This window comes from Manis pentadactyla, chromosome 1, assembly GCF_030020395.1.
Source record: "Manis pentadactyla isolate mManPen7 chromosome 1, mManPen7.hap1, whole genome shotgun sequence".
Lineage (NCBI taxonomy): Eukaryota > Metazoa > Chordata > Mammalia > Pholidota > Manidae > Manis > Manis pentadactyla.
In genome coordinates this window covers 70272870-70286792 of record NC_080019.1, presented here as the reverse complement: position 1 = coordinate 70286792, position 13923 = coordinate 70272870, and the positions used below count along the sequence as shown (strand labels likewise).

At 36.3% G+C, this 13923-nt stretch overlaps 1 protein-coding gene and 1 long non-coding RNA gene across 5 annotated transcripts in view; one reads left to right on the top strand and one right to left on the bottom strand.

The window, feature by feature from the left end:
• The window catches only part of LOC118908202 (ankyrin repeat domain-containing protein 26-like), a 75998-nt gene that overhangs the window by 18942 nt on the left and 43133 nt on the right, over positions 1-13923 (top strand). For all 4 annotated transcript variants that reach the window (XM_057498215.1, XM_057498213.1, XM_057498208.1 and 1 more), the window contains 8 exons: positions 1591-1624; positions 2920-2979; positions 3938-4001; positions 6176-6245; positions 6353-6465; positions 9044-9170; positions 9667-9728; positions 12001-12094. In XM_057498215.1, the coding sequence (XP_057354198.1) occupies positions 1591-1624; positions 2920-2979; positions 3938-4001; positions 6176-6245; positions 6353-6465; positions 9044-9170; positions 9667-9728; positions 12001-12094 (624 nt within the window). The remainder of the gene's footprint in view (positions 1-1590; positions 1625-2919; positions 2980-3937; positions 4002-6175; positions 6246-6352; positions 6466-9043; positions 9171-9666; positions 9729-12000; positions 12095-13923) is intronic.
• LOC130682913 (uncharacterized) lies at positions 2872-13301 on the bottom strand. The gene is made up of 2 exons (XR_008996363.1): positions 12602-13301; positions 2872-6584 (listed from the first exon to the last, which is right to left on the bottom strand). It is a non-coding gene; the product is annotated as an uncharacterized LOC130682913 (long non-coding RNA).

Sequence of the window (13923 nt, the reverse complement as noted above, 5' to 3'; positions counted from 1 at the left end):
GCTCTTTATATAGAGTCAGTAGCAACGTATTGCCCACACGTGTGTAGTGAGCTCGCTGATCAGGGCCAGGTGAGAATCCGAGCCACAGAAACTTTCATTTTATCCACACTGCTCCCGGAAGACTGTGTACAGAACCAGATGGCAGATTGGATTTGCCCTGCGGGGCCACAGCTTGCTGACCCCTCATATAGACAGGAAGAAGGAGACCACAGAAAAGAGACTGAGAGGCAAAAGAAGCTTTAGTTTTCCTGGACTCGAATCAGCCCATCTTGAAGTATTTGCACCCATGAATACCAAAGTAAACAGGGTGCTCAACTCCTTCAACTTCAAATGTGGTTCTTTTTCTAGGCCTTATGTCTTTTTCATTTCTTTTCCTTAAAAATTTTATTCCTTTAAGCAGTAAAAATAGTAGTTTGTCGCTTTCTCGTTTTTTTTTTGTTGTGAAACCATCAACTAAGAGTCCATATTTGACTAGAGGGGCAGCAGTGGAGGGAGATAAACCAGGGGCACAAAAGAGTTGTAGTTAATAAGATTGAATGGTAATTGAATGTGAAAAGTTAGGGAAGAGAGACATGTAAATTGGCTCCTAGCTTTCCAGGTTTGGGGAGCATGCAAATTGGACATGAGGAATGAACAGCAAAGGCAGTGGGTCAACAGAAAGACCACGCCCTTTTTTTTTTCTGTACGTGTTAAGTTTGATGGAATATCCGTGATTGACATTTTCAGTAATTGGATAATTGAATAATAGGGGTTTGTGGCTAGAGAGCTCCAGGGTTGGAGATGCAGATTGGAAATAATCTGATTATAATTATTAGACAAACTCATATATCCCGATGAGCTTGTTTGTGTTGGGGAACATGTAGAATGAGAGGCCAGTGGCAACGCCCTTGGAACAGCAACATTGAAGGGATGGGGTGGGCAGGGGGGAGTCGGTAAGAAGACTGAGTTGTGGCTAGAGATAAGCCGCAGAGCAGGTGGGTCCAGATAGACTCTGTAGAAACGGAAGGAGACAGTCTGAAGACGTGTTACTTTATAACACCGGGATGACAAAGTCTGTCATACTTCTCTTGTAACTGGAAATAGGGCCAGAGGGAGTCGTGTGTCCTGTGTTTTGCCATGCTGCAAAGTACAGCACCTGTAGACCCAGCTCCCTTGTGGTCGGGTTTTGTTCTGAACTGAGCAATCTCAACCGAAGAGCTGGGGAAGTTGTGTTGTGTTACGTTGTAAGTATAAGTTGTAAGTATATTCTCTCCCTGTGCCTAGTGGTGAGTGTCCAGAAAAGTTATGCTATTTAAGTTTGACATTGTCAGTTTATGATCCTGATTGTTCTACTGATACCATTTTCTGTCAGTCTGATCGGGATTGGGTAGGATTATGGTCACTGTGAATAGCAGTTGTAGTTTTCACATTTTGATAAATACACAGGAGGGGAAGTAATTGTTGTTAATACATCGATTGCCTACCAATAGCATAATTAATATTCATTCCACTATAGTCTCCAGGTGTGGTCCCAGACGGACACTTTTTAACAAAGCATCAGTTTTACACTTTTAAATACATTTAAGGTGAATTTTATTTTTTCTCTACTAGGGAAGAAGCTTTCTGAAGAGGACTCTTTAAAGAAGTAGGTTCCTACGTTTTTTTTTTTAAAACTGTATGTTAACTGAAGGAATGCAGATAAATAACGTGTTGAGTGTGTAATAGTTTAAATTCAGGTTTCTTCCTTATTTATCATCCTGTAGGTGTGTGTTTTCATAATAGAAAGGTGGGGAGTGGGTTATGTGAATGCAATGAAAGAGATAAGAATGAATTTCTAGTAGAGATCAGGTTTCCAGAGGACTGCACTGGGTTGGATAGAAATAAGGGTTTTAGAAAAAAGGTCAGAGTTTTTGGGGTTTATGACAAGTTAGATGGGGACTATTAAAGTGCTTAACACTTGTTATCTAATTGCAGTAGCTTTGCAAAGTTGCTGTGCTGTGATAGCCTTGTGTTTGTTAATTAGGCAACTGTGGTTCATTAACTGTGGTCCCATTAACCCTTGTCTGTCTGGTTTGTGAAAATTCATCCTTCCTTCCCTTCTCTTTCCTTCCATCTTTCTTTGGACATACTTTTCTTCCATGACATTACTATAAACTTTTCTGAATTTTTTTATACTCCTCTGCTTTTCATGGTGTTTCTTTTGTTCTGTTAGTTTTCCCACTTCTGTCCACTGAGTATTCTCCACATTTGTGTACACAACATCAAAAGCTCAAAGAATTTCGGGATTGTAAGATTTCTCAGAGATTAGTTAATCAAAACACCCTCCAGAACTTCAGCCTGTCTTTAACATCCTGGTCAAGTGGTTGTTCCAATGGAGACTTGTAAACCCAAAGAGTAAAGTAGTTAGTTAGTTGGTTAACTGGATATGGTAAGTGCCAAGATGAGGTTTAAATTCAGGTTTCTTCCTTTTTTTTATCATCCTGTAGGTGTGTGTTTTCATAATAGAAAGGTGGGGAGTGGGTCTAGTGAACACAATGAAAGAGATAAGAATGAATTTCTAGGAGAGATCAGGTTTCCAGAGGACCGCACTGGGTTGGACAGAAATACGGTTTTAGAAAAAAGATCAGAGTTTTTGTGGTTTACGACAAGTTAGATCAAGATAAATTACAGGAACGAGGGACATGGGGTGTTGGGAGTTGTCCAGATAGGCGTTTTGAATCGCGAGCTCAGGGGAGCCCTGAGCAGGTGGCCGCTCTTTAGTTTGTTTCATTGAGGGAACTAGCATACTTTGGGGTTTCTACTGAAAGATAATGGAGTCATTTAAAGCCTTTTTGAAAACAGAGACCAAATTTTAATTATATCAAAAAACTTCATTTAATAGCCAACTCTTCATTCTTTTTTTTTTTTAAACAAACTCACTCATCTTTGTTACACATACAGGAGTGGGGGTCAGTCTTCCAAGTCAACTGAAGACACACATGGAGATGAAGCATCATTCAAGTAAGATCTGCTGGTTCAGAGTTTGAGTTAGATGGAGAAGGAATAGGAGCAGTTGAAGCCAGGTTTTGACTTGGAACAGAGTTCTACCCTTGGTGTGATTAGCTACAATGTTAGGGGACATTACATGTAATGTGATGAGATAATATATTGATAAATAACTTCATAACAGCTGAGATGCCATGTATTCCCACGAAGAAAGAACCGCTGACAACCAGAAATAATAAACATTTTCAAAACACGGCAACTAATCTGTCAGAACCTGTGAAAACTCACATTGGGTTTTATTTACTATTCCAAAATAATTTCAAGTTAAAGAACATATCATTCCATTGCACAAGTGTTTCTCTGAGCATTTTGGGGACACAGTAACTCCTGAAACCCTCCTAGCAACCTTGTAAAAGAAGGTGGCAGGATCCCTACTTTCTAGAGCAAGACTTTGAATTGAAGAGAAGCAGCTTATCCAAGAACAAATAGCTGTTGGTTACAGAGCTAGGCCTTCTGAGTGCAGGATAACATCCGTATGGCCAGCTGACTCTGAGTCATTTACTGAGCCGTAGTGCCCTCACTTCATGACTGGTCCACCTTACTATCTTACTATTTTCCTTCTCTAATTATTTACCCAGTAAAAAGTTTGTAGAACTTACAAATTTGGACTAATTATGGACTAATTAACATTTGGATATTGGCTCTGTGTTATTAGCCAAAATACTCTTTAGAGTTTAATATATTTGGTGAATGTTTTTCATATCAGTATTAAAATATTTATATTATTTATTAACTTTAAGCCATAGTTAAGAAAGTTATTTAAAGGTTTTATGAAAACCAAGGCCAAACCGGTTGGATATATCAAAAATCCTCAGTGAATAGATACTCATGTTTCTTCACTGTTTTTTTTTTTTTTTTTATAAAGAAATTAACTCACTCTTTTGTTACATTTGTTTGCCGCACATCTTTACAGGATATCTGGCATTGATGATTCCTTTCCTGAGTCCACTGACGAAGACTTTGATTTTGATGAAAAGGTACAATGCTCTCGTCAAATTAATTATCATGCTCTGTATTCAAATTTTTATAGTTTTTACTCCTAAATATAGCACTGGTCCGTCAATCATAATTCTGTGTTTGTAATGGAAAGTTTGTCAGAGCAAACCACTTTATAGAAATACTACTAGTTAAATTTTTTTTTTTTTTTTTTACTTTGGTAAATACTGTAGATAAGAGCTGAGGAGAAAAATGGCTGGGACATGTATAGCAATAGGAGAATTATATTGGGACGAGCGTTCCTACAGTGGGGAAAATAGGAAATTTGGTCAAGAATAACAATTGTTACTGTGATTTTGAAATCATACTGATATCACTTATGTAATACTCATGCATAAAGGAATTCTGTAATGGATCGATTTACTTATTTTAATAATCATGGATTCTTCTTGGTGCCTTTTATTTCAAAAACTATATAGCATATATCATAGGGGTGTTTTTTTGGGGGGGGGACACTTTTTATTTTGGTATCATACAACTGTTAGGAGAGATTTTTTTCTATTCCTATCATTGATTCTGCATTTGGACTAAAATAATATTAAAAATTGTGGAAATTTACGTATTTCAATGCCCTCTTTTGAAATTAATATTACAATGGGATTCAACTGTTTTCTAAATCATTTCTTTAAGAATAAATTTTAAACTCTTGATGTAATTTAGGGATAAATGTTTTGCGTAAAGTAACAACCAGCTCTAAAAACAGGGACTCCTACTAGCCATATGGGAAAATATGCAGTTTGCTCAAATTTTTGTTTTATAGTTAAAAAAAATACCTATTCAGCATCTTTGTATCACATTCTAAAATTTCATACTTCAGAGATTTTTTAAGTTATAGTTATTTCAGTATTCATTTTAACACCCCTGCCTCACTACTGGAGGTTATGAAACATAATCGTGTACCTCGTGGGTCACCTGGAATAAGGTCTGGCATGGAAGAAGCAGTTTCACATTTTTTCAGTGTGACTAAATGATAAATGGAATTCTGTAATAGAACATTACAAGTAAGAGAATATGCATGATCCTCATTAAACCTGTTTGCATTCCTTAATATATGGCCTACATATTCCCTTTTAATATTTAGGATGTATAAGTTCAATTGAGTTTTGTTGAAAAAGTGCATCATTAATAAGGAGGAAGTATGTTAGAAATATGTGATGATAAGAAAGATGACAGTATGTTTTTTAGCAGCCTCCAGTTGTGATCTTACAATTTCATCTTAAAAATTTTCAACCTTTTTTAGGCCCATCTCATTAGATATAGCTTTTCCAATAGATACACCTTTTAAAGCTATGTATTTTTCCTCAGAATTCTGAGTATCAGTTTTTTCACCAAGTGGAAAATTGGTGTGTTTGGGACATTTCTTTTTCTATCTTTTTCTCTCTTTCACAATAATTTACAGCTTTTAGGTAGTGGTAGATGACCACATTCAGCTAACTGGATGACTTATTTTACAGTGACAAAATTAACTCCTTATTACAGTAGTAGTTATAAACAAATAATTGTCGAATAATACAAATCAGTATGATTAGGGATACAGTATGAACAAAAGGCTGTATTTTACATATATTATATACAGTAAGGTATGTAGAAAAAATATGTATTCCAGTATTTATAAATGTATATACATAGTGTATTTATGGATATACTATGAGCAAAAGCCTCCAGAGGAGAAGCAACTTAAACAGTTTGCAATTCCAGTTCATCTAAATAAGAGACTTCTAAACAAACTTCTATTTTCCCCTACAAGACAATTTATGCAAATATAAATCATGGCAAACACATGTAAAAATGTAACAAAAATTGATAATTCTTAATATTTCTTTTTCCAATAATACTTTAAACTACTGAGGTATAAATTTTTGTTTTGGTGGTTCTGGTAAAGAAAAGAATCTAGTAGATATCATAGTATTTGTTTGTATAATAATCAATTAGCAGTAAGGATAGTAATATTTTGGGGCCACATATATCATCTCTCACAGTCCTCGCCCCTGAGAAGATGTAGGAGAGTAAATGGCAGAACTGAGATTTGTGTCTACATTTGAATGATTTCAAAGCCTGAGGTCTCTATGTTAGATCATCTAGTAAATGGTGACTATTATACGTATTTTCTCAAATTTGGTGCTTGTGATTCTTAAAGCTATTACTTTTTTTCTACAACATGCAGAAACCAAACTTAAAGGAGCTAATGGATACTTTTCTGCAATCCAAGAAGGAGGAAAAAGAAAGTAAGCTATTTGAGACTGTCTATTCTTGGGTTATTCTGGGTTATTCACCGATTTGAAATTTCAGGTATTTTCATGTACTCTTAATTTGTTTTTCACTGTAATAAAAGCAAAATGTCACATTGTGAAGCCAGGCAAAAGAGCCAACAGCCAGGGCTTTTCTCATGAGAAATCTGCTGTGAAACCTTCTCTCAAGTCTTCAGCAGGCCTTGGTCTTACAAAGGTGAGTCGTTTTGTTTCCAGCTTTTCCCCCATGCTTTTTCACATGCCATCCTCCTGATGCTTTTGATGATGAAAAGGATCCTAGAAAGAAATGGAAGTCCTCCAGATCATGGTATAAAGCTGTAAAAGCAAGAGAGAAGTCTATACAGGATTGAGATTTATACAAGTTGGTGGGAGTCGGCAATCCTGAGGTCTACCGTGATGGAGGGAAGGAATCAGACAGCAGTGAGGAAGAAAAGCTAGGTGACTAGGACGACGAATGTGGGATGAAGGGGCCAAATTCATTTAAGAAGGGTGAGATGAATATAAAGATTGAGTAAAGAGTCAAATGAGAGAGACTATAAAAACACAACAGAAAATAAGTGAGAACAGGACCTCTATGTTATAAAGTATGGTAGAAATTATTTGGAGTGTACAGTAAGAAAACCAGGTAATGAACTGTTCAGGTGTTTATGAAGAACTGAATAAAAATTTAATCCTCACTTTCAAGCTTAATAGAGTGATATATTTAATCTGGCACAGTCTGTGTTCACAGGTAGTGCAAAGTGACATCTGTTTGAGGCTTTATCAGGTTTATTATGAATTATGACTCATTGGCCCTTCTGTTTCTAACTTAACTTACTTAATTATACATGTTACTGTTTGGTTGAATCCTGGTAGGTATTTTAGATCATTTTGAGAATAAAAAGAGAGGAAATTAATGAGCATTTATCAACTCTTCTCATTAGTTAAAATTAAAGTTTTGGACTATTTGAATGAGGTTCTTCATCTCCATCCATTAAATGAGAAATTAAATTTTAAGCTGCAACACTCTTAAATATATATACACATACAAATTATTTTTTTCTGGGGAAATTCTGATATATCTTTTCCTAATAGAATCTGTATGCAATAGGCACATAGGGATACAACAAATTAATAAAGTCACAGTTTCTCATTTTTCTCATATAAACTACTTGTTATTATAGAATCATAAGGAAGGAGAGATTGTCAACAGAATGCACAAAATTATTTCTGGAAAATGACTTTTACCTTTTAAAACATCTCCAGCAATGGGTACATTTCATATTATTCTCAGGAAATGTTATTAACTTTAGAATTCAGAGTTGTTAAACCTAGCATAAATGTTGTCATATCTCAAATTCAGAAATCGTGGTGACTTGATTTCTTTAGTTACTCCTTTCTTCTCTCCCTGTGAATACTGGGTCCTGCCTGATAATCATAGATGAATTCTGTATCATCTTGAATTGGCGTTTTACAATTAAATCTTTTCATTAACATAAAAATGCTAATATTACTATAATATCTCAGAAATATCTGTTTGCATGCATTCATAAAGGAGTTTATTTTTAATCCTTGAAGCAGATGCTGAAGTACATAATAGAAAATTTGAGTGCCATGATTCTTCTGTTCTCTTTTTTTATTTTCAAAATTTCAGAGGTCCGCGTAGGTTTGCATTACTTAATTATATCAGTTTAGTGTATTTTTCAAATATTTTTCTTCTAACATAATATACTTCTCCTGAGTAAGTTTTCTGATTTTTACTCCAAATGTATTTATCCAAATCTTTCCTCTCAGTCCTCCGGGTGCCTCAAATTTGATGGGTCCCAAATGAAAGACCATGTCCCTGACCCATTCCTGACCCTTGGTCCTCTGCTCCGTGCCCCAGTCCCCTTATCCTAGTAACAGCACCACTGAAACACTGAAGCAGGAAAAATCCTGGCCTCCAGGCCTCCCTGCCATCACCACATCCAGTCATCACCAGTTCAGTCTTTTCTATCTGCTGACCGTAATTCACTTTCTCACCTATAATTTTTAAATGCTCTTTTCTAGTGTAGTTCCCCCCTAGGTTCATTTTTACATTGCTACTAGTGACCTTTCTGAAAACGTTAGTGACAGTGTCGCCCCTCTGCTTACCTCGTGGATCCCCATTACCCGAAGGAGAAAGTTCATCGCCTTGCATTGGCATTTGCCTGACTTGGCTTGGCCCTGATTGCTCCAGTTTTCTCCTTCCGTTATTTTGGTACCTTTACTTACTATGTCATTTCACCTCTCATCCTTTTGCTCATTCTGCCCTTCCTAGATTGACCTTCACAGCCTCCCTCTGAACTTTATCTTTCAAGATATTGCCTCTCTTTTTCTTTTCTGTTTTCCTTTTCTATTGCAGTATCATTGATAGTCCATCCTGCATTGGCTTCAAATATATAACAGTGGTTCAACAGTATCCCATATAATTTAGTCTTCACCCCTGGGGTTATAAGATACAGCCCTTTTTTTGATCAGCATCTTCCAAGCTTTCCAGATACACTGACTGTTCTCTTTTTTGGTCTTGTTTGCCTGACTACCCTTTATGCAGTGCGCTTCCGTTGCAGAACTAATGAATGATGCTTGTTTTCATGTTCTCTCTACCCCTACTGGAACGTAGGCAGAGCTGTCTTTGATTTGTGTTTCCAGCTTCTCCCGGGATAATGCCTATGATTTGATAGGTATAGAGTTGTAGTCTTCCTAACCAAGAGTGAGCAAGTGAATGAATATGGTGTTTTCTGGAACTGGGTTTGTGTTTCAATTTGTTTTTACAGAAAGGATCAGTGCAGACAGTGGTTGGAGAAGAAGAAAGTTGTAGTAATACTATTGAAAGAGTTCAAAAAGAAAAAATAAATAATGACGATTTGACTTCTCATGAAGCACACAAAAGTAATAGAAGCAGTAAGTTAGTAAATATCTGAATTTTTTTCTATGCCTAAATGCTAGTATGAAAACATCTAGAATTTGTAAGATTAACTTTATGAAACAAGCATAGAATGCTGCAAGAAACTAATGTTTAAATTTATAAGGGAACAGTTTTGATGTCCAAATCTGACATCCCTTATGTCTTAGAATGTTGTTTTTTTTTGCTATCTTCATGAATATCCCAGCTACTACCTTTTTCTTCCCAAAAATGCTTCAACTCTGAAATTCCTTTGTGCCAGTTTTGATGTCCAAATCTAACATCCCTTATGTCTAAGAATGTTTTTTTTTGCTATCTTCATGAGTATCCCAGCTACTACCTTTTTCTTCCCAAAAATGCTTCAACTCTGAAATTCCTTTGTGCAATTACTTTTATTTTATTGAGATACTCATGAATGGAGATATATTTGTATGTGTATTTCAAATTCATGGTGGTAATTATTCTCATTAGTGTATCTGCAACTACCTTTTATAGATAAGATGTCAGCATTGGGATTAGAAGAAGAGGAAGACACAGAATCACCATGGGATTCCGAGGTACTATATTCTTTCTTTTTTTTTAAGTATAAGCATTAAATGATGTTTAACATAAAAGGAAATGCTTTGACTTCACTTTCTCACCTCTGCATTTGTCCATACAAATGATTTCCTTGTATTTTTTAACCTATAATTAACATATAATTATGCTCTGAGTACTGCATAATACAGTTCTATTTATTTATAAGATCAATTTAATGAAACCAGTGTAGTATAGTGCAAGAAACTAAAGCTTAAAGTCATAAGGGATCAGCTCTGATGTCACCTGAAAAACTAAATTACTATTCTAGGTCAACCTGTGGCCAAACATACGATTTCATGGCATCTATGACTGTGTAAAACTCCTAATGAGGTTCAGTTTGGGTCATAGTTTCTTACAACTTAGAACTTGAAAAATTAGTGCCTGAGACTTGAAACTATTATTATGTTTGGATTATCAAGTAACTCTGCAAGGAAGTTTTCAGGAGAAGGAAAAGCATGGGGATTGGCAATAAATATGTGACATCCTAATAACCACAGTTTGGTTTAGCAGTGTTTTACTGAGTAAAAACCATTCTGGATAGTTAAAAGAGCATGCATTGAGATTGAGTGCTTTATGGCAGCCATACTCATACTATTGTGAGTATAAAGTAATGGTGACTTCTTCCAAGGAAACAACTGTGGAAGGAGATAAGGCACTGATTTTAGATAAAGGCTACCTCAGCATAATGGTGCAAGCTCTGTATGTGATGTCAAAAGACATACCAGTCTCCTGGTTCTGTTACTTAACTAGATACGGGATCTTGGAAAAACTTGTTTAATCTGTTTGACTGTCAGTGACCTCGTTCATAAAAATGGTACCAATACCTACCTCTGAGGTATTTGTAAGGAACAAATGTGGAAACAAATGTGAAAACCATTTGTAAAGTGTAAAGGGTGCTCTAGACACATATGATGGAATGATGGCAGTGGTGTTTAGTGACTTGCTCAATGCTGAGGACACTTTTGAAACGTGAAGGACAATAAAATGGCAGTAGTGTCAAGAAAAAGAATGGGGGAGTTGGAATTATGGATTTTTAATTTGGTGTATGTGAAGTTTCAGTAGATTATTATTGGGGATACCCCCTAGATACACTTAATGGCCTTCTCAGTGAGATTATTTTAAATGTTTCAATTTTAAATAAATTTCAGTTATTGAATACTGACTATATGCTGGACAGTTAGATTCTGTACAGGGTTAGGCTATAGTAGTAGAAACAGTAAAGTGTATTATAAGTCCCTGTAAGTGCTTGATATAGAGGAAGTGGAGAATGTTAGGTTAGAGAATATCGGGGGAGTTTGTAGTTAGGACGGGGATGGGCGTGGCAGTGGAATTTAGGTAGTCAGGAAAGATCTCTGAGTATATCAAATGCTGCCACGTGAAGGATGAGAAGGAGCCAGTCATGTAAAGGTCTAAGAGAAGGACTCTGGATAGAGAGAATGACAGATCACACCTGTTGATCATTTATTTTACTCTAGCATCTTGGAATGACCGGGAAGCAGGAAGTGGGGTGACCATCATCATATTGTTGTTGTGTGTAGTAAAGTAAATGTGCATAATAAAGTTCCTGGCACAGTTTAGATGGTTAGTAGATAATGTTGTTCTTCCCTTAGTAAATTTTCCTAAAATTTTTTGCTGTAAACATAATTTAAAATCTTTACTACTTTTCCACTTTGTTCAAGCATTTTTCCTCTCAATAAAATTTTTATCAAATAATAGTTGCATCCTTCCAAACTCCTGTTTACTGAAATGAAGCAGCCTCTACAGTTACCTGTTTATATTCCACATGACATGCTCTAGGGTTTTTTATCATGCCAAGTATCTGATTTTAACACCGAAAAACATTTCTTTCTTTAGAAATAATTTTAAATTGAAAGCAAGTATACCTGTTGACGAGTTTGTTTAAATCAGTATTTTATTAACTGTCCTTTTACTTTGGTGGGGAAAGCCAAGCAGGGTTAGATGTTTGGTTAGTTCCTTACTGAAATGTGCACATGGGTCAGGCTCTTGTCTGTGTAAATACTTAACTCTGGCCTTCCATGCTCAGTTTTACAGTCAGTAGCCAAGTGAAGGTAAAAGGTAATCTTGATTTAGAGAGAATAAATAAGTTTTCCTATTTAAGTATTTTGGGTTTTAATACATGCTTCTTCTGTTTTTAAGTCTAATTGCTTATAAAGTAGGAAATCAGGGTATGCTCTTAGAAAGGGATTAGGAAATCTTTGTGCAACTCATTATTGATATTAATTTTAACAGAGTCTCCCAGAGAGTCTTCCACAGAAGAATGTTGGTCATTTTTCTGGTTCTCCAGGTCAAAGAGGAGAAAACCTATTAAATAAACAAGTAGGAGGTAAGAACTGTATTTTATAATGAAGTCATTTGACTGAATGTTGACATAAAACATGAATATTGAAATGTTCTAGTAGCGAAAGATAGTCACCTGTTAAATGCATAGTAAGGACAAAGATGTGAAAAGGAGATAAGTTATATATTAGGTGTCAGCAAGAGATTGAGAGTTGTTAACACTAAAAGCAGTCAGTTTTTGGTTCCATTTCAATATACTCTTAAGACCTAAGAAAAGTCAGGAACTAAAAAAGATGAAGAGGGAATGAAGAATGAGAAAGGCAGAGAGGGTAAAGGGAGGACAGACAGTAAAGAAGCAGATACACAGTGGAGATGGTGGTAAAATAAGGGAAGAGTAGAGCATTTGAAATACGGGAATACTAGAAAGTGAGCTTCCAGTATCAAAGCTTCTCAGAGAAGGATAGATAGCAAAGTGTTCCCACTCTTCCTGTTCTCCTCACTGCTGGGAGGGTATCAAAGATTGAGGCTCCTCATCATGCGGAGCTATGTTTACCTGACATCGGTGAACATAAAACCTTTGTGGTCAGCTCTAAGTGCATGTACTTGAATGTCATGTCATGTAAAATGTTGCAGCTTCATAGGAGTGCATCATATGGGTCAAAATGAGGGAACTGGAAGGAAGAGGAGAGCCAGGTCAGTTAGATTGAGAGCAAGGAAGCTATAAATAGGCTTTTCTGATGAAAATTCCATTCGAAAGTTCGTGGCTTAATTTTCAGTTTTGGAGATGTGATAGTGAGGAACTTGATGCTAGATTCCAGAAGGTCAAGTTCAAAAGCGACCAGTTTCTCAAATTTTAATGAATCAGCTTAGACCTTGTTAAAAAACACACATTGTGAGCAGCACGTCTGGGATTCTACATGTCTAACAAGCTGTCAGGAGATGTCAGTGTTGCTGGCCCTCAGATCCATGTGCTCTGTAGCCGCTTGGGTGTAGACTTCCCTGTAGAGAGATCTGGAATCCATTGACTCGTTCAAGACCTAACAGTATCAAGGAAAAGCCCTATTTTCCTTTGATTTCTGAGCATGTTTATAGCTAGGGGGGAGCAAAGACGAAGAAATAGGTGTCGTAGGTGGCAGATACTGTGCCTAAATGAGGAGGAAAGAAGAACCAAAAGAATGTCAGAGGGGAAGAGTCAAGACTAGGGATCTAGAGATGACTTTTGGAGCGGAAGGGGGACGGTGAAAGGAAGAGGGAGGAAAGAAAGGTGTTAGCTAGGAAATTTTGGGCTTTTTGAGGAAACTTGAGAGAAACCACTTTAGACGGCCTCAGTGTGTTTGCACTGGAACCAAACTTTAGATCACTGCTGCCCCAGAGAATACTGCGAGCAGGAGGGAGCGCTGAAATCAGGGCGAACCGTAGGCACCCGTTTCTCCTCTTCGTAACTGTCAGGCATCAGAGATGGATGTTGCATTGGTTTTGTTATTTAAATGAGATTGATTTGAACAGGGAAGCGCTAGCTGTTATTCTTTTAAAGATAATTTAAAAATTTGTTAAGGGCTTGCATTGTACACCAAACCAAATTTTGGAAAAAAGAGAAATGACAGAGTTAATTCCCTAAATGCTTAAATTCTGATTTTTCCACAAATATTACACTGATTTTGAAATATGAGATTTTTAATATCTAATACTGTGGTAATTAAATTTTTTTCCTTTTTAGTAATCATATTTCAGTATTGAAAACTTATTATGCATTATACATTATCTCTTAGATGTGTCTTATGTACCTTCTTGTATGAGTGGATTAAGAAAGATGGCTAAACTAGAGGATGCAAGAAATGTAGGCATATTAGTAGCCCACATGGGTATGAAAAAAAA